The sequence below is a fragment of the Sus scrofa genome, chromosome 16 (assembly GCF_000003025.6).
Source record: "Sus scrofa isolate TJ Tabasco breed Duroc chromosome 16, Sscrofa11.1, whole genome shotgun sequence".
Lineage (NCBI taxonomy): Eukaryota > Metazoa > Chordata > Mammalia > Artiodactyla > Suidae > Sus > Sus scrofa.
The window spans coordinates 34,877,762-34,905,000 of record NC_010458.4 but is presented as its reverse complement, the minus strand read 5'-3'; the positions used below and the strand labels follow the sequence as shown (position 1 = coordinate 34,905,000).

Here is a 27,239-nt window from a genome sequence, read left to right as displayed (position 1 = left end):
TTAATCATTTTATTTTAAAAAATGATTAAGCCAATACATTTTATTTATTTTTTTATATAATGATTTTCATTTTTTTCCACTATAACTGGTTTACAGTGTTCTGTCAATTTTCTACTGTACAGCCTGGTGACCCAGTTACACATATATGTATGTGTTCTTTTTTCTCACATTATCATGCTCCATTATAAGTGACCAGACATAGTTCCCAGTGCTGCACAGCAGGATCTCATTGATAATCCATTTCAAAGTCAATAGTCTGCATCTATTCACAATAGCCAAGCCAGTAAATTTTATGTTTATTTTACCGTGATTTTTAAAAAATTTTGAAAACTTATTACAAAGATGGCAGATTAGCAGGACGTAAGGCTCATCTACTCCCACAAAAACATTGAAAACACAACTACAGGTGGAACCATTTGCATAGAAAATTTGCGAAAAACTGACAATAGACCTCAAGATTATGATAGAACAAGAAAAACATTACAAAACCTGATAGGACATAAGAAAGAAGAAGTGGGGAAAAAAAAAAAGCAAAAGGAAACGAGACAGAACCTGCTCCCCCAGGTGGGAGCTAGAAAGAGGAATAGCTCCTGCACCCCAGGAAGTTCCCACATCAGTGATGAGACCAGCCAAAAACAGGAGGAACTCTAGATAAGTGGTCTGAAGCAGTTAAGAAGGAGACAGTCCTCATAAATAGTCAATGCTAAGGGCAACAAGCAACCATAGGCAGGTACCAGATGGTGTTGGGAACTAAAACTATGGTCTTAGGGATCAGACCCAAAGAAGGAGCTGGGGCCCTCTACGTGGGGAAAAAACCAGGACTGCCCTTGCGAAAATAGCCTGGAGGGACTAGAGTATAGGGCGACCACAATGGAGAGCATCTAAGTGGAGGCAACCCAGTTGGGCTTAGAGACAAGATGCCATTGTTTGGGAGTGCTAGAAGGAAGAGACAGGATCCACCACTACAGCCTTGCTCCTTACGCCTGCTTTCTCAAGCTGCAGGACACTGCCTGCCTCAACTTGGGAATCACTTGGCTGTAGTGGCTGCCTAGCAATGGCTGGGAATCAGTCCCACCCTGAGAGCTACAGACTTTTTGGAGCAGGTGGAGTAACTGCCTGGGGGAATAACATAAGTTCCTGGTTCTGGCCGGCAGGGGCCCTACGCTAGTGGAGCCCAACCTGTGCCAGAAGAGCTGCCAGGGCTGGCAGTGCTCATCCCTCGAAAGGATCAGGGAAAACACAGATACTGTGACTCCACCTAGAGAATCTGCCAGGGATCTGAACAGCTGGGCAACACCAGAAAAGCTGGGGGTGGCAGTGCCCACTTCCTACAAAAGCGATGACCTGCTTGAGCAGGGAAGACACAGGAATCTCAACTCCACCCAGAGAGGCTGCGCCCATTCTCATGAGAGGGCCGCCAGGCCTGCTCTCTGCTGATCAGGAAAAACACAGGCATCTTGGCTCCACCCAGGCAATCTAGAGAGGCTCACGTCAGCAAAGCAGTGCCAGAAAAACTGCTAGCGGCAGCGCCCACTTCCTGCAAAAGCAGTGACCCGCTTGAGCAGGGAAAACATAGGCATCTCAGCTCTGCCCAGAGAATCTGAAGAGGTTCATGCCAATGTGGGAGTGCCCTTTCCCGTGAGAGGGCTACCAGTGCCTGCCCCTGTTCATCAGGAAAAACAAAGGCAACTTGGCTCTGCCCAGAGAATCTGCAGAAGCTTGCACCAGCAAAGCAATGCCAGAAAAGCCGCCTGGGGCAGTGCCCATTTTCATGAGAGGGCTGCCAGTGCCCACTCTCTGACAGAGCTGTAGGCTTCCCAACTGGCAAAAAACCACAGATACAGGACCCCTGCCAGGGGCCCTGTGAAGGGCTCACATAGGTGGCAGTCTTTCCACACCAAGGGAGCCAGGGGAGGCCCATTAACCCACATTCCAATCTGCAGGACTACAGAGAGCACTCCTACCAGCAGCAAGGCAGGGGGAGGGACCACCAGAAACACACATCCTGCAGCTACAGAGACAGCCTGTGAGCAACAATTAGGGAGAAACCCCCCACCCCTGAGGCTTTAGATAGAGATCCCTAGAGTGGCCAAGCAAGGAAAGTGCCAGCAGAACAGTGAAACCTGCTCCTATATCTACAGAGAACAATCCCTAGAGCCTACTTAGCAAAGAGGTACATGTGAACCACTACCATCCCTGAGAACTCCAGGACTGGACACTGGCTTCAACATCTACATATCAACTGTCAAGGGGAAGATAAATAGAAAGGTATACACTATGAGACATCAAAGAAGCAGCTTTAAGACAAAGGAACAAGACAAAAACACACAAAAAACACCAAATGATGAGGAGATAGGCAATTTACCTGAAAAAGAATTCAGAGTAATGACAGTAAAGATGATCCAAGATCTTGGAAAAAGAATGGAGACACAGATTGAGAACTTAAGAGAAATGTTTAACAAAGAGCTAAAGGATTTAAAGAACAAAATGAATAATGCAACAGCTGAAATAAAAAATAATCTAGTAGGAATCAATAGCAAGATTAACAGAGGCAGAAGAATAAGTGAGGTGGAAGAAAGAGTGGTGGAAATCACTGCTACAGAAAATAAATAAATAAATAAATAAATAAACTGAGGAGAGTCTAAGAGACATCTGGGACAACATTTAACCTACCAACATTCACATCATAGGGGTTCCAGAAGTAGAAGAGAGAGAAAAAGGGCCAAATAATATATCTGATGAGATTATAACTGAAAATTTCCCAAATATGGGAAAGGAAACACTCACTCAAGTGGAAAAGGCACAGAGAATTCCATACAAAATAAACCCCAGAAGAAATACAGCAAGACACATACTAATCACACTGACAAATTTAGGTTCAAAAAATATATATAATAAGAGCCACAAAGGAGAAGCAACAAATCACATATAAAGGAATTCCCATTAGGATAAGAGCTAATCTCTCAGCAGAAACTCTACAAGTCAGAAGAGAATGGCTATATATATTTGAGGTGATGAAGAGGAGAAACCTAGAAACAGGAACACTCTACCCAGCAAAGCTCTCATTCAGATTTGATGGAGAGATCAACAGCTTCACAGACAAGCAAAAGTTAAGAGAATTCAGCACCTCCAAACCAACTTTTCATCAACTCCTAAAGGAACTTCTCTAAGCAGATAAGGAAAGGCCACAATTAGAAACAAGAATACTAAAAATGATGAATCTTACTGGTAAAGGCAAAGAAAATTTAAAAGTAATAAATCACCCATTGACAAATATGATATCTAAACTAGCAAGCATGAGAAGAAGAGAGGACAAACGCAGAACACTGAAAATGCACTTGAAATTAAGGAGATCAGAAAGACGAACCAACTCTGCACACATGTAGATGGATATATCAAAATATAAGAGAGAGTTCCTGCCGTGGGGCAGAGGAAACAAATCCAACTAGGAACAATGAGGTTTCGGGTTCGATCCCTAGCCTTACTCACTGCGTTAAGGATCCAGCATGGCCATGAGCTATGGCGTAGGTCGCAGACACAGCTTGGATCCTGCATTGCTGTGGCTGTTCTGTAGGATGGCGGCTGTAGCTCCAATTAAACCCCTAGCCTGGGAACCTCCATATGCCTCAGGTGAGGCCCTAAAAAGCAAACAAACAAACAAACAAAATATATATATATGGAACCACTAGTCATTATAACTATGATGGTCACACATATAAATAAGAAAAGCCAGCCAAACCTAACACTAAACCTGATCAGCAAATCACAAGACAACAAAAAGAGGAAGGGAAGAAAATAGACCCAATATAGCAAACAAAAAATAATTTTAAGTATATGACAATAAATACATAATTATCCATAATTACATTGAATGAAAATGGATTAAATACTCCAACTAAAAGAAAAAGACTAGCTGAATGGATTCAAAAGCAAGACCCATACAAATGCTGTCTACAGGAGACCCACTTCAGATCTAAGGATAAATACAGACTTACAGTGAGGGGATAGAATAAAATATTACATGCAAATGGAAATTACAGAAAAGCAGGAGTAGCAATACTCATAATCATAAAAAAAAGATTTTAAAATAAAAGAAGGCCACAAGAGACAAAGAACATTACATAATGATCAAAGAATTAATATAAGAAGAAGAAATAACAGGCGCCTCCATGGTAGCGGCCTGGTATCACTGCCCTTAGGACCGTTGCTTGTAGTCCCTTGACTCCCACTGTCCACACAAGCCAGTCTGTGCTCAGCATCCTGTGCACATCCTCGCAAGTGACAGAGCCATGAATATGACTTCCAGCATACAAGTTCCCACTCTGTGATGGATCGCACATAAAACACAATGAAGAAAGTGGCAACAACATGGGATCTCTGATCATTAAGAAAAAAGACACATCGCTTCTCGGCCTTTTGGCTAAGATCAAATGAAGAAAAAAGACACTTAAATGGACACTTTTTATGCTGCAAGCCAATTTGTCATGATGTTTCCTGATGTTTAATTAGAATGATTCACTTCCCCTGGGTTCTAGATGTGGTACATTGCAAACTACAGCTTTCATATTCAAGGCACTTGCCTTACTTGTTGAACCATCGTGGTGCATATTTTGTTCAAACAAAAAAAAAAAGGAAAAAGTAAAAACCAACCTCGTGGCCTTCAGGTTATTTTGGTCTTATAAGGATCCATTTCTTTACATTTAAAAATAATAACCTTAGAATATAGTTGTATGGTGAAGTTAACATATTAAATTTTTCTCAAAATCATATATGTGCTGATTGTACTTACAGGTTTTGAAGAAAAACTATCACCATTTAATATTATTTGGTTGATCTAGAAAGTAAATTGGATGTTATTAAGCTACATTAATCTCTTATAACAATCTAGGAAAAACCTGTTATGACCTTGGCTTGCTTCTTGATAGTGATAATGACACTAAGATAGTACAGCTTTTGTGTTTTCAATCAAAATGAACTCTGAATGTTAATTCTGCTCAATTATAAGTGGGCCAGGTCAATAATAAAGGGGCAGAAACTGCTCTGTACTCATCTTCATGGATATCTAATTGATCCATTAAAAAAAAACAGTAGTGGAAAAAAAAAAGAAACAATTTTAAATATATATGCACCCAACATAGGAGTAGCACATTATATAAGGCAACTACTAACAGCCATAAAAGGGGAAACTGACAGTAACACAATAATAGAGAGGACTTTAACACTCCATTTACAGCAATGGACAGATCATCCAGACAGAAAATCAGCTAGGAAACACAGGCCTTAAAGATACAATAGACCTTGGAGTTTCCATCATGGCTCAGTGGTTAACAAATCCAACTAGGAGCCATGAGGTTACCGGTTTGATCCCTGGCCTCACTCAGTAGGTTAAGGATCCAGAGTTGCTGTGAGCTCTGGCATAGGCCAGTGGCTACAGCTCTGATCAGATCGCTGGCTTGGGAACCTCCATATGCTGCAGGTGCAGCCCTAGAAAAGACAAAAAAGAAAAAAAAAAAAGTTACATTAGACCAAATAGACCTAACTGATATCTAAAGAACTTCTCACTGCAAAGCAGCAGAATACACTTTCTTTTCAAGTGCACACAGAACATTCTCCAGGATAGATCCTATCTTAGGCCACAGATAAGCCTTGATAAATTTTTAAAAAACTGAAATTAATTCAATCATTTTCTCGGATCACAACGCTATGAGACTAGAAATAAACTACACACACACACAAAAAAAAAAACCCAGCAAAAAACACAAACTCTTGGATGCTAAAGAGTTTAATATGCTACTAAACAATCAATGCGTCAATGAAGAAATTAAAGAGGAAATTAAAAGATACACAGAGACAAATTACAATGATGATACAGCAATCCATAATCTATGGGACACAGCAAAACCAGGTCTGAGAAGGAAGTTTATAGCAGTAAAATCTTATCTCAGGAAAGAAGAAAAATGCAAATAAACAACCTAATCTTACACCTTAAACACCTAGAGAAGGAAGAAGAGAGAAAGCCCAAAATTAGTAAAAGGAAAGAAATCATAAAAATCAGAGCAGAAATTAATAACATAGAGACAAAGAAAACAATTGAGAAGATCAATGAAACCAAAAATTGGTTCTTGGAAAGATCAAAAAAATTGATAGACCATTATCCAGACTCATCAAGCAAAAAAAAAGGAGAGTTCAAATCAATAAAATTAGAAATGAAAAGTGAGAATTATAACTGACACTGCAGAAATACAAAGGATCATGAGAGACTACTATGAGCAACTGTATGCCAATAAATGGACAACCTAGAAGAAATGGACAGATTCTTACAAAGGTACAACCTACCAAGACTGAACCAGGAAGAAACAGAAAATATTGAATAGATCAATCACAAGTACTGAAACTGAATATGTGATTTAAAAACTTCCAAAAAACAAAAGTCCAGGACCTGATGGCTTCATAGCTGAGTTCTACCAAACATTCACAGAAGAGTTAACACCTCTTCTGAAACTTTTCCAGAAAACTGCAAAGGAAGGAACACTCCCAAGCTCATTTTATGAAGCCACCGTTACTCTGATACCAAACCAGACAAAGAATCCACAAAAAAAGAAAACTACAGAAAAATATCACTCATGAACATAGATGCACAAATCCTCAACAAAATATTAGCAAACTGCATACAAATATACATTAAAACCAAATACATGAAAACCATGGTCAAGCAAGATTTATCCCAGGGATGCAAGGATTTTTCAATATCCACAAATCTACCAATGTGATATACCACATCAACAAAATGAAAAATAAAAACTATATGATCATCTCAATAGATGCAGAAAAAGCTTTTGACAAAATTCAACACCTATTCCTGATAAAAACTCTCCAGAGAGTGGACATAGAGGGTAATTACCTCAACATAATAAAAGCCATTTATGACAAGCCCACAGCTAACATCATTCTCAATGGTGAAAAACTGAAAGCATTTTCACTAAGATCAGGAACAAGACAAGGATGTCCTCTTTCACCAATGTTATTCAACATAGTCTTGGAAGTCCTAGCCATGGCAATCAGAGAAGAGAAAGAAATAAAAGGAATCCAAATTGGAAAAGAAGAAGTAAATTACCACTGTTTGCAGATGACATGATTCTATACCTAGAAAATCCTAAAGACACTACCAAGAAAACTATTAGAGCTCATCGATGAATTTAGTAAAGTTGCAGGATACAAAATTAATACACAGAAATCGATTTCATTTCTACATATTAACAATGAAAGATCAGAAAGAGAAATTAGGGAAACAACCCCATTTACCATCAGATCAAAAAGAATAAAATACCTAGGAATAAACCTCCCTAAAGAGACAAAAGACCTGTACTCTGACAACTATGACACTGATTGAAAAAAATCAAAGACACAATTAGATGGAAAAATATACCATGCTCTTGGATTAGAAGAATCAATACAGTCAAAATGACAATGCTACCTAAGGCATCTACAGTTTCAATGAAATTCCTATCAAATTACCAATGACATTCCTTACAGAACTAGAACAAGATAATTTAAGATTTCTATGGGAGTTCCCGTCGTGGCACAGTGGTTAACGAATCCGACTAGGAACCATGAGGTTGTGGGTTCGGTCCCTGCCCTTGCTCAGTGGGTTAACGATCCGGTGTTGCCGTGAGCTGTAGTATAGGTTGCAGACGCAGCTCGGATCCCGCGTTGCTGTGGCCCTGGCATAGGCCGGTGGCTACAGCTCCTCTTAGAGCCCTAGCCTGGGAACCTCCATATGCCGCGGGAGCGGCCCAAGAAATAGCAAAGAGACAAAAAAAAAAAAAGATTTCTATGAAAACACAAAAGACCTTGAACAGCCAAAGCAATATTGGGAAGAAAAAAAAAAAAAAAACAGAACTGGAGTAATCAGGCTACCTGACTTCAGACTCTACTACAAAGCCACAGTGATCAACATAGTATGATACTGCCACAAAAACAGAAATATAGATCAATGCAACAGGATAGACAGCCTAGAAATAAACCCAAGCACTTATGGTCAGCTAATCTAAGACAAAGGAGGCAAGAACATATAGTGGAAGAAAGACAGTCTCTTCAATAAGTGGTGCTGGGAAAACTGGACAGCCACATGGAAAAGAATGAAATTAGAACACTCCCTAACACCATACACAAAAATAAACTCCCAATGGATTAAAGACCTAAATGTAGTAAGGCCAGATACTATATAATTCCTACAGGAAAACATAGGCCAAACACTCTCTGACATAAACAACAGCAACATCTTCTCAGATCCACCTCTCAGAGTATTGACAATAAAAACAAAAACAAATAAATGGGACCTAATCAAACTTACACATTTCTGCACAGCAAAGGAAACCCTAAACAAAATGAAAAGACAACCCACAGAATGGGAGAAAATCTTTGCAAGTGAATCAACTGACAAGGGATTCATCTCCAAAATTTATGAACACCTTCTGCAGCTCCATACCAAAAAAACAAACAACCCCATCCAAAAATGAGCAGAAGATCTAAACAGACATTTCTCCAAAGAAGACATACAGATGGCCAAAAAACACATGAAAAGATGTTCAACATCACTCATTATTAGAGAAATGCAAATCAAAACCACTACGAGGTACCACCTTACACCAGCCAGAATGGCCATCATCCAAAAGTCTACAAACAATAAGTGCTGGAGAGGGTGTGGAGAAAAAGGAACCCTAGTACACTGTTGGCGGGATTGTCAGTTGGTGCGCCAACTGGTGCACCAACTGTGGAAAGCAGTATGGAGAGTCCTCAGAAAACTAAACATAGAACTACCATTTGATCCAGCAATCCTACTCCTGGGCATCTATCCAGAGAAAACCACGACTTGCAAAGACACATGTACTCCGATGTTCATTGAAGCACTATTTACAATAGCCAAAACATGGAAACAACCTAAATGTCCATTGACAGAGGAGTGGATCCAGAAGAGGTGGTACATATACACAATGGAATATTACTCAGCCATTAAAAAGAACGAAATACCGGCATTTTTTGCAACATGGATGGACCTAGAAACTATCATGCTAAGTGAAGTCAGCCATACAATGAGACACCAACATCAAATGCTTTCACTGACATGTGGAATCTGAAAAAGGACAGACTGAACTTCTTTGCAGAACAGATACTGACTCACAGACTTTGAAAAACTTATGGTTTCCAAAGGAGACAGTTCAGAGGACGGGGGGCGGGGGGGGAAATGCGCTGGGGTTGTGGGATGGAAACCCTATAAAATTGGGTCGTGATGATCATTGTACAACTATAAATGTAATAAATATATTGAGTAATTAAAATAGTTTATTTTTAATAAACTATCAGCTACTGTTAAAAAAATAAAAATAAAAAATAAAAAGAACAGATTCAGATGAGTAAAAGCTCAATGTGAAAGGTAAAACGCTAAAGATAACTTAGGTGGTTATTTTTTGACACAGAGGTAGGGAAGAGCTTCTTAACTAAAACTGCAAAGGAAATCGGAAAGCAAAAAAATTAGTTTAATGGCTTCGAATTATAAATTTTGATCAGTGAGGAATATCATGGACAAAACTGACAGATAATAAGTGGAAGGAAATGTTCACAATGTCAAAATCAGAAAAAAGCATAAGGAGCTCCCATTGTGGTTCAGCAGATTAAGGATCCGACACAGTCTCCCTGGAGACCTGGGTTTGATCCCTGACCTCACTCAGCGAGTTAAGGATCCAGCATTGCCACAAGCTGCTATGAAGACTGCAAATGCAGCTCGGATTCAGTCTTGCCATGGCTGTGGCACAGGCCGACAGCTGGAGTTCTGATTTGACCCCTGGCCCAGGAACTTCCATGTGCCACAGGTGCGGTCATAAAAAGACAAAATTAAAAATAAAAATCATAAAATCTAAAACATAAGAAAAATGCTAGCCAATCAACAAAAAGAGAACACGCCCAATACAAAAAATGGACTAAAAATAAAATAGGCAAACTTACATAAGTGGAAACCCAAAAAGATAACCAGCATAGAAAGAGACAGTTAAGCTCATAAATAATCAGATAAGTGCATATTAAAACAATGAGATTATACTCAATAGCTTGGCTAAAAGTAAAACATTGAAAAAGAAAAAAAAATTAAATGGTTAAGAAAGAAATCAGCAAAGACAGCACAGGGTCTGTACAATACAATGAGGAACCAGAGGGGAAAGAAGAATGAAATACAAAATGAGATAGAAAACAGTTTTAAAAACTGAAATCCTCTAGGAAAGATCTAAATGATTCCTCTCTAGAGAAACTGCTTTCCCCAACAAAACAGCTTAACCCTGGCTTAGTCACTTAATAGTAGAATCCAGCAGTCAGCAATCTGTGCCCAGGCACAAAGTTGAGTTTCCAATCAGCATTTTCATGTTCCACTCTCAAATACAAAAAGGCAGGCAAGGAGCACTAGACTTTTGAAGAAAGTCACCTACACAAACACATGGGAAAAAGTCAAACAATAAAAGGAACAGAAATAATATTCAAATGAAATTATAATAATCTTCAGACAAATAAATAAAATTTCTCACAAGTAAAGGATATGAATTTCAGATTTAACAGACGCACTAAGTGTCTTGGACAATAAATAAAAAGTCCCACATCGAGGTATATCGTCATAAAAATTTCAGAACGCAGAAGACAAAGTGAGATCCTAAAAGCTTTAGAAGAGTTTAGAAAAAGTCATATACAAATGACCACTATTCAGATTATTGAACATAGCATCACTAGAATTTCATGTAAAATGAAGTGATTATAGAGTGTGGAGAAAAATTATTTCCAACCTAAAATGTTAAACTATGAATCAAGTATGAAAATAAAGACATTTGCAGTCTCTCGAATTTATTTACCATGCTTCTTTTCCCAAGAAGCTGTAGGAAAATGGGCTCCACCAAAGTTGGGAGACAGGGGAATCAAGATACAAAAACATGGGATCCAGGGAAAAAGGAATGTGACATAGTAAAGCAGTGAAGCGTAATTCTTGGGATGAAAACCTAGGGAGCAGCACGCTTATACTGGAGAGGATTGAGGAATCAAAGAAAAATAAAACTGATAGATCACTGTATATATGATAGGAACTATGAATATAGTTTGATAGATATCCATGCTTAGAAAGATAAGTTAAAAACTATGAACATAAATAGATATGAATGGAGAGCTGGGCTTCCGGCAGAGGGTTTGGAAGTGAATTAGAAATAGAAACATAGGCGTTCCCACTGTGCAGCAAGGGCATCAGTGGCAGGACTGCTGGGTCTCAAGTTTGATCCCCGGCCCCGCACAGTGGGCTAAGGATCCGGCACTGCCACAGCTGCAGCTCAGGTCATGACTGTACCTCAGATCTGACCCCTGGCCCAGAGCTCCATATGCCATTGGACGGCCAAAATGGGGAAAAAAATCATTGGGAGTTCCTGTTGTGGCACAGCAGAAATGAATCTGACTAGTATCCATGAGGATATGGGTTCAATCCCTGGCCTCGCTCAGTGGGTCGGGGACCTGGCCTTGCAGTGAGCTGTGGTATAGGTTGCAGATGTGGATCCCACGTTGCTGTGGCTGTGGTATAGGCTGGTGGTTGTAGCTCTGATTTGACCCCTGACCTGGGAATTTCCACATGCTGTTGGTGTGGCCCTAAAAAGAAAAAAAAAAAAAAAAAAAGAAAGAAACAGAAGATTAAGTAGACAAAACAAGGTAAAGATTAATAAAAACAAAACAGAAGCTTGAATGTAACCATAATATATTACATGGCTCATAAGTAAATGATATATACACAGCCATGATATAAAAATTGAATATAGATTTTCATGCAAAAAGTGTGGTAACCATTAGGAAAGTAGGAAGGGAAGAAGTAATAAACAGGGCATGCCAGGGAAGGGGAGAAGCTTAAAACTAGTATCAGAGGGGGACTGGATCCAGGACCCATCCCTTAATTTCCTCCACACATCCCCTGCTCCCAGGGATACCAAAATCCCTGGGTGTACAAGTCCCTCATATAAAATGGCATAGTCCTTACATATAACCTAACACCCTCCACATACTTTAAATCATCTCTAGATTATATACAATACCTAACACAATGTAAATACTATGTAAATAGTTGCTAGTTGAGGGCAAACTCAAGTTTTGCTTTTCAGAAATTTCCAGAAAAATTTTCCAAGTCTTTTTTCATCTTGGAAAAGATGGTTGATTGGTTGCATCTTTTAGGTGTATATAGGTGCTCAGGTTGCATGCTAGGAAGTCAAATGACGAGAAAGGGGACTAAATGTTTTCAATTATAAGCTGTGAAGTTACCATTGGACATTTTTAAACCAGGTAACATGAATTTTCCTCACTGAATTTTGGTAAGAATTAGATTATACCAGTTAACTTAGAAAAATGTATTAGCTACAAGAGACTGAAAGAAAGATGTAGTATTAGAGTCCACTGCTGTGAACAGACAATGAAAAGAGATATGCCTAAATACCATCTTAAGATCCTGGAAAGGGTATAGAAGACAAGAGCACGTAAGCCAAGGAAAAGTATGACAGGTATTTATGATAAAAAGTAACACGTACAAATATGCCAGTGAAATACAATTACGTATGTGGGAATACAAGCAGAAATCTAAAAATTCAGTCAGCATACTGTCAAAGGTGGCTAAACTTGGGAGCCAAGATTCCAGATCATTTCTTTCTTTTCACCTCTGTATTTAAGTTTTTCACTTTTGTTTTGTTTTTTTTTTTTTTTTGCAATAAGAATATTTATGTATTGGTTTAGTAGATTATTCATTTCTATAATAAGAAAACCTATTTTTATGAAAAAATTCACTTAAAAAAGAGCTACCAACATACTTGCTATCCAGAAGATAAGCAGGTAATCTATGTTTTTCATTACTTGACTGTATTTTATTAGCCCGGACATTTGACATCTAATGTTAAGGAAGTCCTGGCTTTTAGCTGGTGGCTATTTCAATCTAGCTTCTTGATGATTTCACCACAAAGTAGTGTTATACTTTAATACACTATAGACCCAAACTTTCATTCCTTTACAAAAATTGTCTTTGATGCCTCACAAAACAAGGTTTCTCCTACCTACACCATAATCTAAGCATATAGATGTGTTAAGAAGTACAGATTACTTTTCTGACTCTTTCAAGTACACACATGTATGTGGTTAGCCTTTTGAAATCTGAATATTTCATAAACTTTTGAAAATATATTCTATATTAAACTGTTCCATTTAAATGTATGCAAGAGATAAATGCATCTTGACAACAGCAAAAGCATCTCTTCTAAACTTAACTTTCTTCTATCATGAGAATTACTCTGAACTTAAGCTGAACATGGGAATTACATTTGCTTTAGCCTGATGAACTTTCAAATTCCCCTCCACAATTTAGAAACTATGTCTACACATGTTTTTTCACTTTAGGTCAGGCTTCAGTAAGCCAGCAGCTCTCCTGACTATGTTTTTTTTAATCTCATCCACTAATTTTCAATGAGAGAAATGATGAAACTACCTAGTGTTACCAGGTCCTTTCTCTTGCACTAGAGTAAGACTTAAAAGTAGCAGTTACTCAATTTCATAAGAGACTCATAGTAAATTCACAGTAACTCAAATTCATAGAAAGTAAACAGTGGCTTCCAAGAGCTGGGGAGAGGAGTGATTGGGGAGGTATTGTTTAATGGGTATGAAGTTTCAGCTCTAGAAGATGAAAAAGGTCTAGAGGTAGATGGTGGTGGTGGCTACACAGCAATGTCACTGTGGTTAAAAACAGCTACTATGGTAAATTGTGTGTTACATGTATTTTACAATCTAAAAAATTGGAAAAAAATAGCAGAAATACCATTTCAACCTGCTTTGGACTTCAACAAAACGAAGACTAGTGCTATGAGCTTAACTCTGTAGTCCAAGTCCTACCACTTCTACCCATCTTCCCATCCACATCAACTCTGTAAAATATGCAGGCAACCTAGATGGAAACAAGGAATAGGGGAAATGCAGCAGCTACCATATCTTGATTTGTTTCTCTTATTTGCCTCAGATCGCCCCTAAATTAGTTCTCAGATCCCAAAAATATCTCATATTACCTTGATAGTACAGCAGGTTTGATTTAAAAAGTTGTTGTCTGGGCATGTTACTACCACTGCAACTTGCTTCAACATCTTACAAAGCCCAAGCTCCTACTGCCTTATATCAGGAACCCTGACAATTCCTTAGCAGCCTGAAAGCCAAACATGCAAATTCCAAGCTTGGGCTCAGGTTACAGCAAACCCACTAAATCAAATGATATACTCTACAGCACTACACTCTCTTCTCTCTCCCTTTTGTTAGTGAGAAAGTGGCCCTCAAGCAAACATATCTAAATTACAATGAATTCTCGCTAGGAACTTTAAAAAACATCCTCTACAAGATGTCTACTAGTCTGCTCCTCATCCAGTGGATGAAGCCCTTAACTGAAAAACAGTTTCACCTTTTTACTTTAACACATACCTGATGATGAAGCTGGAGTCCTATTATAAGTGTCTCCATTTGCTCCAGAAGAATACCTATCCTGTAAGAAGAAAGAAAAGACTAGCTTTCTACTTTGAATAATAAAAAAGTGTCATCTGTCTCACAAACACTAAAAAATGTTAACAACTGGGCTTTGTTCAGAACAAAATAATTATAGAATATAAGATTTTCTAGGTCACTGGGTTTTCCTTTATTAACTACTCCAAACACCTTCACTTTAACATTGTATGTATAACACACTGATATATCACTTAAAACAGTGGTCAGCAAACTATAGCCACAAACCAAGTCTTGTAGGTTACCAGTTTTTGTAAAGAGAGTTTTATTGAAACACAGCCACACTCATTCACCTAAGTATGTCCATGGCTGCTTTTGCACTATAATAGCAAAGTTGCAACAGAGGCCGTAAGACTTGCAAAGTCTAAAAAGTTTACTGTCTGGCCCTTTATGGAAAGAGTTTGCTGATGTCTGACTTCAAATAAAATTTAGCCACCCATATACTTGAAAACTATAATTAAATACTATTATTATATAAATAAAATCTAACCATTTAATCTATATGGATAAAACGGGAGTTCCCGTTGTGGCTCAGCGGAAACGAACCTAAGTATACATGAGGACGCAGATTCAATCCCTGGCCTCACTCAGTGGGTTAAGGATCCGGCATTGCTGTGAGCTGTGGTGTAGATCATAGACACGGCTCAGATCTGGTGTTGCTGTGGCTGTGGTGTAGGCCAGCAGCTGTAGCTCCCATTTGACCCCTAGCCTAGGAACTTCTGTATGCCACAGGTGTGGCCCTTAAAAAAAAAAAAAAAGTCAAAAAAAAAGGTCAAAAATATATATATATATATGAATAAATCACTGCCTGCCAATACACAATAGAGTTTATAGAGTTCAGTATTTTACAGCAAACTCATCAAAATTCTACAGAATGAAGTAGAGCACAAGAGAGTGGTAGATAACAATTTCTATAGTAAAGCACCACAGAAATTTATTTCTGAATCTTCAACTGTGTTTATATCAAGTGAAACTAAAGTGATATTTTAAAAAAGTGAAACTTTAAAAAAGAACCCTCAAGTAAAGAAAACCTCACTTATGCAATAAAAACAATGTATCTATACAGGCATCTCTCAGGTGCACTACAAATCCATTAAAGTGGTGGATGTCAGAAACAGGGTCAGAATATTCATGACTAGTTTCAATCAAACTTGACACAGAAATAGTTCAAGATTGTCTTTGATGCTCCCAAATACTATCTTATTTTCCCTACTTTAGTCTCAAAATGTATTTGCTATTAATGCATATGCATTACACTTGCAAAAGTATAATGGCTGTTGGACTCAGAAAATCTAACTTTTGTTATAAAATCAATAGCTATCAAGTTAATTCTGGAACTTTCCTACATTTCTCAGGGTATCCCTGGGTTAATGACAACATGAGTAACTTTTTTCTCACTTCTAACTCCTAGGACATCCTTATCATTAAGCCACTCCTTTATTTCCTCTCAAATAAGCTTCCTCTACTTAGGGCAAAACTTCTGAACAGAACTCTGCAATTCTTGCATATTGCAATCAGAATTCAATAATTTAAGAACAAAAGGTGACCTAAAATTTATAAATGATACTTTAAACAACTGACTTCACTAGAAGAGTCACAATATTTCTTCAACTAAGTTCCTTTAAATAAACCCAAACCTGCAGGGAGTTCACCAAGGTAGGTACCTTCAGGTAATACTTATTTTCTAAAATTTCTTTCATAAAAGATACTAAATGACTTTTAAAACTACTTTTATAAAGTTTGAAAGTCAACCAATTATTTTTCTGACATTAAAGCAGAAAGACAATAGAATCCTTGAAATGGCTTGAACTTTTGATAACTACTATAGTAAAAAGTTCCAATTTATAATTATATAAACATTAAAACAAGAAAAGTGTTCCAGTTTCCCCTATTTAAAGTGAAACTCTGAAGACTTCCTTCTCTTTTCTAGTGCTTCAAGTATTACTGGGTAAATAGATCCTAAAAAGGGGCTGGTTTTATAAATGTTATAACACTACCAGCTTTATATAGCCTTAAAAAGTAATAAAACACTCTGGCACTATAGAACTGAAAAATTATTATTAGACAATCATCAGACTGTGGAATTTATTTATTTTTGTCTTTTTAGGACCACACCCACGGCATATGGAAGTTTCCAGGCTAGGGGCTGAACAGGAGCTGTAGAGGCCAGCCTAAGCCACAGCAACACAGGATCCAATCAGCATCTGCAGCCTACCCACAGCTGATGGCAATGCCAGATCCTTAACCCACTGAACAAGGCCAGGGACTGAATCCGCATCCTCATGGATACTAGGTCGGATTTGTTACTGCTGAGCCACAATGGGAACTCGCATGACTGTGGCATTTTAAATCCCACATACGTGAAACTTACAAATTTTAAGGCAAATTTTGAAATAAGACATCAAAAACATTCAATAGAATTCATCTTTCATTGTAAAAAATTCTTAACCTTTTTTATTACCTTAAAAATAAACTTCATATTCCCTTCCAGTTACTATACTACTTCTCTGCCTCTTTATAGACAAAACATCTTGTCTACAGTTGCTGCCTCCACGTTCTCATATCCCGTTTTTCCTTCGGGCTACCCTATCTACATCCTCACTTCTGCACTGAAAAAGCTTATAATAAGGGTATTATGTAATGAAATTACTACTTTTATATTTAATCCTACCGGAGCTCTCAGAAACATTTGAAACAACAAATGATCTTCCTTTTTACAACATTCTCCTTTGGCTTAAGGAACACACACACTGCCCTGGTTTACCTCTTATCCTACTGGCCACTCCCTTCTCAATCTCCTTTCCCAGCTAATCCTCTAATGTACCTTTAAGCCCCACAGCTTAGGACAGAGCCCTCTAAGTTTGTTTAACTCTATACAACTTTACCCAATCTCACAGCTTTAAATCCCACTAATACACAGATAATTCTCAAATTTGTATCTATAACTCTGATCCCTTTCCTAAGCAATACATTCATATAACCTACTGACATTCTTACTTATATGCTTTTTAGGCACTGCAAATTGAATACAACCAATACAGAATTCTTGACTTTTTCCTCCCAAATTTGTTCATCTTGCACATATTTCTCATTTCATCAAACAGCACCACCATCCATTTAGCTGCTTAAATTTAAAAACCTGATACCACTCTCTCTCTCATTCCCCAGTTCAGCCCACTCAATCCTATCAACTCTCTCCATGATCCTTCTCTTCTCCTCCTTTTGTCTTTGCTTCTTGGATTTCATTTTCTACCAACTTTGACTTACCTCACTGTGCTTAGTCATACTAGCTGTAGTAGAATGAACAGTGGCCAAAGATACCAAGTTCTAATCCCCAAAATGTGCAAACTGTTATCTTATTTGGAAAAAAGAGTTCTAGCAGATATAACCAAAAATTCTAAAGTTAGGAGACTATCCTGGATTATCTGAGTGGGCCCTAAATGTCATCATAAGTATCCTTATGAGAGGCAAAGGGTGTTAACACAAATACACAGAGATGGCCATGTTAAGACAGAGAGAGATGCAGCCACAAGCCAAGGACTGCCTATAACCAAGCTAGAAGAGGCATGGATTCTCTCCCAGAGCCTACTGAAGGAGGACAGCACTGCTGACACACTGATCTCTAACTTCTGGACTCCAGAACTGTGAGAGAAAATTTTCTAGTTTGTGGTAATTTGTTATAGCAGCCATAGGAAACTAATGCATTGTACTTCTTCCTGTTACCAAGTTTGTTTCCTCCTCAGTACCTTTAAATGATGACATGTTGGGACTTCTTCAGGTCTCGGGTTCATGAGTAATTATTTCAGGGAAGCTTTTCCTCTTTACCTGATCTAAATTCACCTTACCCCCAATCACACTTTCTCTCACATATGCGCGTGCACACACACACATTTCCTGATTTTTTTTCAAACTTTTCATTATTTATATTTGATTTTAATATGTGCTTATTCTCCCCCAGTAAAACACAGCATTCATGATAGTTGTGTTCCCTTAGTTTCTCCCTTATCTATCACATTCACCACTATCTCCAGCACCTAATAAGGCTTAATAAAAATTTGTTTGAGTCATACATCTTGACATTAGCTTATTTTTAAAACACTTAGCTGTAAACCACTGATACTTCTTTACCCATCCAAATGAACCAATTTAGAAATTTCAAAGTGTTTTAAACATAATGGTTCTCATATGGAGCTAGTTACAAATAATCTGTTTTCATTTTGATAAACACATTTCTTTTTACTTTGTACTCATTATTTTCAATTCTAGAATATCACACTTTTATTTTTTAGGTATTTTATTTTTTCAAACAAGTGAATACTTCTATTAACATGGTTAAGTTGGCTTTTCTAAAACATGGTAGAGTTCTGACTTCATATACTTGTTAGATCTGCTACTCAAGTGAATTTATATCTGGACAACTTATAAACCTTGAAAATGCCTCTTTCCTGTCCAGTTTATGGACCTATGCTGAAAGTTCCACATGCTCCTTCCCCACATTTTCCTTTGCAAATATCCTCCATTTTATGCCTACATCAGAATACTACATCAACATGGTCAGAATACCGAGATTTCATCTCTTCTTCTAGGTTCTCTATCAAATAAAGCTAAGTTAAATGGTCCAAATAAACTGACCAGATATGTTACATCAGATAGTGTGCCACATGAAATTTAAATTTTGAACAAAATACATCTTTCCTCCTTTGACCTAAAACAGAACTTAAAGTCCCAAAATACAGACAGTATCATCTTCCACCCCTTCTTCTGATCCAAGCCAAATCAGCCCCATTCATATTCCCAAATGAAGTCTGGTCCCTTCTTCAGTTTCTCCAGCAACTGCTGTGTGGAGTCATCTCCTAAAATTAATGCAGCTTCTTCAGCACCTCCAGAGCTAGAGAACTCCAACTCTGAGTGTCAGGTATCACACACGGACCTAAGATTCCAGCAACCTATCATGTCACACAAGAGTAAAGCTCCTCAAAATTTAGAAACCACCAAAGCCCAGGAACAAATACGTCTGTGGCAAACACTTACCAACTAAGCCCTAATTTCTGTACCCAAGAGCATCTTTCCAATTGTTAAATGTTTTTGTTTGCGGAAGTAACTATCAAAACTCACACTGAGGTTACCATGTACCTGAAACCTAGTGAGAGGACAGAGTATATACAGAGGAAAAAAAGGGGAGAAAACGAAAGGCTCTCTGGTTTCAGATTCTCCTGGGTGTCAGTCTATCTCCATCAGTTGACTAGAATTCTTTGCCCATAAAATGCCAATCCTCCTTCAGGAGAATTCACTTTTCTCTATTCTTTAGACTAGTGTGACCAACATCTCTGCCAACTTTGGCAATCCCTTTAGCCTTCTCTCAGAGTTTTTGTACTCTGCCCCGACTCCATCATTTAGATTTTGAAAAGAAGTCAGAGCACTTTCCTCAGTTTTCATTTGGGTATACATATTTTCTATCCCCCACAACTTCCTCTTATTCAGCATTTATGATTTTTCCATACTCTCAAATACAAGATACACTATCTTCTCACATCTCATTGATGACTAGCAGCAGAAATTGCTGGAAATCCTCCTCAGGCTCCAGCACTTCAACTTCCTTAGGTCTGCCAACCCAACAATGTCTGAGCACCACAATTTCCCTGCTACTGCAGAACTGCAGTATGAACGTGAAGAAAGAAGCCATAAACTCTTTTTCTTAATTATTATAAACTTTGCTATTACAACTTAATAAAATAATTGTGGATGAACTAATCATCTCGAGATATTTCATTTTAATCACAAAAGCATTTGCCTTCTGAAATGTGCCACCAAAAAATAAATAAATCAGACATAAATGGCCACTGTGTACACTTACTCCCAGGGTCATCTAACAAGATGCACTGCAGCTAGCAAGCAAACCCATCATCCTGTTACAGTCACCATACTCATCCATTTCATCGCTCATCCCAATAAGCTTGTATGCAATATGCAAATACCTAACCACTGAGATTTCTGGAGTATGTTACTGCTAGGTTATCAAATTTCTTTTAACCTCACACCTTTTATTGTTTTATCACCAGGTGGTACACTCACTTCAAAAACCAGAATTGGGAAATTCTAAAAACTACCAGAACAGTAGCCTATTAGTTCAAAATTATGTAAGATGTTAATATTAAATCTCCAAATAACGATCCTGAGAAGCATTCAGAAAAAGCTGACCAAAGATATTGTTACCAATCCAAGATGGTTTCAGACCCAATATAAATTTAGCAAAAGGGAAATCCAGCTTACCCCCTTGAAATAGAAATTCATTTAGATCAATCAAAATGGTGTCTTTAAAAGAAAATATGCTGAAGAAATGACCTCAGATTTCTCCTCCATAAAAAGGTCATATATTCATCCTTTTTCTACACTTCTTATTCAACCAAGGCAGGCAAACAAAACCAGTGATTGTGCCATATTCCTTCAAATCAACTAGGCCAAATAACTAATTGCACAAGTAGCACCAGGTGTTAAGTTGGCAACAAACACAAAAAGTTTACTACAAATAGGCCCCACAAAAATATGTACTAATAATTATAAGGTAGAATTGTTAACATAAAATTAATATTCAATATAGTATGACCAGTATCAAGAAAGAAGATATGTTAATGAATAGCACAAAGATTCCAAAAAGGTAAATCTGTAAAACTGACAGCCATCCTCGTTTTCTGACACCCTATGCAAAAAATATACACAATATGCTACAGTGCAGTATACTATATTAAGAACACTTAAGACAAAATCTCACACTAAGAAAAAATAAAAATTAGACAAGTCCAAGTGGAAGAAAGTCTGTACTTGTGAATAAACTTTGTATTAGAACAAATCTATTTAATCGGGGGGGAAGAACCATAAAATATCCAATAGCCAAGTAATTCCATTTTTTTAAAATGTACTCCCAAACTAAAACAAAGAATAAGCTGTAGATATTCAAGACTATATATATATATATATATATATATTTTTTTTTTTTTTTTTTTTGCTTTTTTCCCTTTTCTTGGGCTACTCCCGCGGCATATGGAGGTTCCCAGGCTAGGGGTCCAATCGGAGCTGTAGCCACTGGCCTACGCCACAGCCACACGGGATCCGAGCCACGTCTATGACCCACACCACAGCTCATGGCAACGCCGGATCCTTAACCCACTGAGCAAGGGCAGGGATCAAACCCGCAACCTCATGGTTCCTAGTCAGATTCGTTCACCACTGCGCCAGGACAGGAACTCCTTCGTGACAATATTAAAGTGAAAAGATAACATCTTATAAATTCCCACCAACACAAAGTTAATTATTTTATGGTAGATCTGTTCCATGAAATATTATATAATGATGAGAAATTATTTGTAGGAAATTAGTAATATGAAATAATGCTAAAGAGTGAAAAAGTTGAAGTCAAAAATTAGTGTTATTTACTATCATTACAATCTATATAAAAACATGTTTGGGAAAAACAGAAGAAAATTTACTAAAAATTTAACAGAGCATGTGTACTAGTAAACAAGATGAGTGATTCTTCCCTTTTCCCAATAGTGTTACAATATTTTTATGACAGGAAGAAGACTATAAAAAGATAACATACAAAAGATGTCATTTCTAAAATTCTAAAACAAGAAACATGATAAATTCAATTAGCAGCTTAGGTATTTTAATATAAATTACATATATATACACACAGAATCAAATTAAGACAAATAAAGGATATTTTATGTTTTGGGATAAAATAAGAACTTCCACAAAGACAGCATTTGAAATAGAAAGTGCCAGAATTGACTAACACGCACAAAAACTGGAACTTCTAAAAGGGAAAAAAAAAAAATCAACTTTTGGATACATTTTAAAGTAGCTAACACGTAAAAGCAATCCATTAAAGGAGTTCCCATTGTGGCTCAGCAGAAATGAATCTGACTAGCATCTGTGAGAATGTGAGTTCAATCCCTAGCCTTGCTCAGTGGGTTAAGGATCCGATGTTGCTGTGAGCTTCGGTGTAGGTAGGTGGCAGATGCAGCTCGGATCTAGCATTGCTGTGGCTGTGGAGCAGGCCAGTGGTTAGAGCTCCAATTCAACCCCTAGCCTAGGAACCTCCATCTGCTATGGGTGTGACACTAAAAAGACAAAAAAAAAAAGGCAATCCATTAAAATACATTGACTTCTAAAGTAAGAGTCTGTTCATTTTTAAAGTCAATTTTCAAGTCAAAACCAAAACCCAAAAACCCATTCCATGACCCTTTTTTCTAAATTACAATATAACTCTTCAAATGCTATTGAGGAAAAAGATCTGATGATGATTTGTACATCTGAAAATCAAACTGATATTACCATCTGAATCAGCCTATGTTTTTATCTTGAGTGCTCCTTATAGAAAAACAATTTTCAGAATTCAAAATGTCATCCAAAACCAAATTATATTTTTTGATTTTCTCTAAAAGTGTATGTCTTTCAGAGACATTAGCACAAACTTGTGATCACTCACAGTAACTCCTAAATCACTGAGATTTAAATTGGGTTATTAATATTATACATGTTATTAGTTTTTAAATATGAAATTATAAGACTATTTCATTCAATTTGAAGCCTATCGTGCCTCTTTGTCACTCCCCATAAGATAGTTAATGACAATCACATGGCGATAACCACAGCTTACTGACACAGATTATGTAATTTAGAATTTCCCCATCACAGTGATTTTCAACTTTGATATAACTGTAGCATTGAATAACTGTAAATTTTAGTACCTTCTCAAATACGGGAACATAGGAAGACATATGAGGTTTGATTATTTCTGCTTCCCAATCTTCATCTCCCATGGTGGCTTCCAGTTCTATTTTTATAAAAATACAAACATGCATATTTGGCCTCAATTAGATCAGAGTTGTATCTTTAAAAGTATAACTCTTCATCATTTCACATATGCCCATCAAAACTACTCAACTAGATGTTGATCCTCCCCAAAACTTTTTGCAAAAAGGGCAATTAAGTTTTGCTCCTTACCTAGAGACAGCGTTTATGTTCATCCTTTCTACCTTTAAAAATCTATTGAACCACTTAGCTAGTCATTTTAGCAATCACCATGTCCCCACTGATGCTTAGACTTTCCCCCCAGTCTGTTGAAAGAATTTATCTTCTTCCTCAAAAGGTCCCCAAACAGCTTATTGGCCTTAATATCTGGGGAAGGGAAATTTTTCAGACACTACTCAAGGTTTCTATCTTCAGCCGCCTCCTTCAAAAGTTGGTAAGACATTTAGCTTGGGGTTTTTGATTTAGCTTTTTTAGGAAGCAGGGCAGGGAAACAAGCAAGGTCTTGAAGTTTAGCAGAGAGAGGTAGGGTAGTTAGGTGGTCCGAGTGCCGCCAACACAGCACAAGTTTCACTAAGGAGTGTTTATACACAAATGTTACTGCAACCATCCCTGTTCAGAGGAAAACAAGCGCAGGGCTGGCCAAAAGGCGCCTTTGCCTCCTCTACAGGCCCCAACTCCTTCCTTCGGGCAACCACAGTGATTTTAGACCCTCCAGCAGGAAGCAGAACGACCCCAAAGGATGGCTTCTAACCCCTGCCCACCTAATCCGTTCTTCATTTGACCCAAAGTCCACCTACTGGGAAGCGCAGGGGTTTGGGTCGAGGCCCGTGCCGCGGAAAAGCCGCCAGGCCACTCACCTCTCCTCGGCTTGCTCTCCTGGGTCCTCGCAGGCTCTGACGCCGCTTAAACGGCTGCACGTGCAGGACGCTGACTACGTCAGGTGCGCTGCTTCAACAACAAATGGCACCAGGCGACGAGCACCACCAGCCAATCAGTGCTCAGGCAGCTGGCGTCGTCCCGCCCCCATCTCCACCCACTCCTACCCTACTTGTTGGCTTTTGAGGCTTCAGTGGCTGCGCTGGGCTCATCAGAGTGGCCCGTTGGGCATCGGGGGTAAAGGCTGGCCGTGCGCCACTTGTCCCTAGATTCTTGGGTGGGGTCCGCAGTCTGGAGAAGCTATAGATTTCCCTGTGCAAGCTCAGCAAGCCGAAGGAAAATATGGAAGAGGAATAAAATGCCTTCCCACCTACCTCTTTAAGCTCTCCTCTCCCTTTACCTACTGCTGTCCCTGGCAGTTGGCCTCTCTGGCTTTTTATTTCTGAGGCGCTTCCTTCACATCCAACATCCATGGGTTCCCCGGTGCCTAAACGTCTGGCTGAGGTCGCTGGAGGTGGTGTATTGCCTTTTCCTCCCGGTGAGGGCAGGGTGAGACTGAGACACCGATAATCAGGCAGCCGTGAAGACAGTAACCTGTCTTACAGAGTTGGGGGCCCATATGGGGAAGAGATGCCCTCTGATCCAAAAGGAAGAAGAAAGTTGTGCTGGTGTAGGTTATTCATGAAGGCTTGGGTTTGTGGCCCACCTTTTTATAGTCCTAGGGTTACTGGCCAAACCAAAGATCATTTCAGCGCTTATGGTCTCATCAATCATATATTCTTGTTCTGTCCCACGGAAGGTTGGGGAAATCCCTCCATATTGTCCCATCCCTCCAAAAGGCATAGCAACCGATGACTTGAAAAATGCAGTTTGTATCTTTGGTTTTAATTTCCTAATATTCCATTCCCTGAAACTTTGAATAAGCTTCTGAATATTTCAGAAATATGGGTCCCAACATAGTCTGATACTCAGACATGGAGGATGAAGTAATTTATGGCGCAGTGGTTAACCAATCCGACTAGGAACCATGAGGTTGCAGGTTCGATCTCTGGCCTTGCTCAGTGGGTTAACGATCCGGCGTGCCGTGAGCTGTGGTGTAGGTTGCAGACGCAGCTCGGATCCCGAGTTGCTGTGGCTCTGGCGTAGGCCGGTGGCTACAGCTCCGATTTGACCCCTAGCCTGGGAACCTCCATATGCCGCAGGGGCGGCCCAAGAAATAGCAACAACAACAACAACAACAACAACAAAAACAAAAAAAAAACTTTCATCAGTGCTCATCTAAGAGTAATATTAATTAAAAGCATTTAAGTTTATCTTCCTAAAGAAATTGTGTTAAGGTCTAGGACCTATCTCAGCGTGGGGATGGTCAAAAAAAAAATTTTTTTTTAAGGTTTAAAAAGTTTGTTCAATTAGAGAAAAACTAAGTATTAATGGAATGCAGAAGTGGCAAAGATCATGAAGAGGGTATCAAATGAGGGTATGGAGAACTGGTGCAAATAGAAAAGATTTGATCTGGCCACTGGTGACTAGAGAGTTTTTCCCTATTGTGAAGTAAAAATATTTTATGATACCTGTTTTGATTCCATGCTCATCTAGCAACTTTGTGATTAATAATTCAACTCCAAGTATTTTCATACTGAGAAAGGAGGTACTGTCGATAAGATATACAAACCTTTCTTGCTCTCCATTTTGAATTAATCCATTGAGATGCTGGCTTAGAAATCAGTCATCTAGTGTTTCCGGGGAGATCCTTCTTGTCATCAACCAGACCTCCTAAATGACATAATATATTCAGAGGCCCCTAAACACGCTTACAAGTGTTTTTAATGAGAGCTTAAAGTAAATGAAGGATTAAAAAGTCAAATTCTATGTCCAGATACCTTGGACAATCCTTAGGCTAAAGGATCTTCTTGACTCTTTGCTGAGAAACAGTGTTGCATCAGTGAATTATGGGCAGTTTGGTAAACAGCCCCTAGTCTTTTCCATTCCCACTAGATGTTAGTTATACCTAACAAAGAAAGTTGACTTCCATGTCTTAAATAGCAAAAGAAAAGTGATGTGTCAGTCATCCTGCGTATAAAAGAAGGAAGTATTCCACCTCAAGAGGAGAAGTAGTAACCTGGTCCCATCCATGAACCTAGACCAGGAATGAATCGCTTTTGCAGCAACATGGATGGAACTAGAGACTCTCATACGAAATGAAGTCAGAAAGAGAAAGACAAATATCATATGATATCACTTATATCTGAAATCTAATATATGGTACAAATAAACTTTTCCACAGAAAAGAAACTCATGTACTTGGAGAACAAACTTGTGGTTGCCAAGGGGGAGGGGGAGGGAGTGGGATGGACTGGGAATCTGGGGTTAATAGATGCAAACTATTGCCTTTGGAGTGTATAAGAATGAGATCCTGGTGTATAGCACTGGAAACTACACCTAGTCACTAATGAGCATGATTGAGGATAATGTGAGAAAAAGAATGTATATATGTATGTGTGACTGGGTCACTTAGCTGTGCAGTAGAAAATTGGGACACTGTAAACCAAGTATAATGGATACAATAAAAATCATTTAAAATGTAAAAAGGGGGGGGGGCATGACTAGCTTTCTCTATCCCTCCTAAGACTGAAGGGTTGGAGCTTTCAAAAAGGAGGAAGGAATCACTATCAATTGGCTGAGAAGTTTCTACTGGTAGTCTCCAGTTGTACATTTACTAACCATACAAGCTTTGGCAAGTTATTTGATCTCCCTCTCTATAAAATGAGGATAACCAGATTCACCAGATACTGTTTTGGAGGTTGGGCCCTGCACAAAGGCACCAAGCCAAAAGGCTCTAAGAAGGAGCTAAACTCAACCTGTACTCTACTTACCAACTTATGCTCTGAGGCTCCATTTTCCAAGTCTCACAATGGTTGAAATCCCTCTATTTTAAATACCTATGATGGCTTCTATTTTCCTGGTTG

At 38.4% G+C, this 27,239-nt stretch overlaps 1 protein-coding gene across 6 annotated transcripts in view; it reads right to left on the bottom strand.

Moving 5' to 3' along the window:
• The window catches only part of DDX4 (DEAD-box helicase 4), a 104,001-nt gene extending 78,701 nt beyond the window's left edge, over window positions 1–25,300 (bottom strand). For 2 of the 6 annotated variants that reach the window (XM_021076577.1, XM_021076580.1), the window contains exons 1-3: window positions 24,159–24,177; window positions 23,334–23,419; window positions 14,506–14,566 (exon numbers count right to left, since the gene is read on the bottom strand). In XM_021076577.1, coding sequence (XP_020932236.1) covers window positions 14,506–14,566; window positions 23,334–23,419; window positions 24,159–24,174 — 163 coding nt within the window. In that variant the 5' untranslated portion in view covers window positions 24,175–24,177. 6 annotated transcript variants of the gene reach the window in all.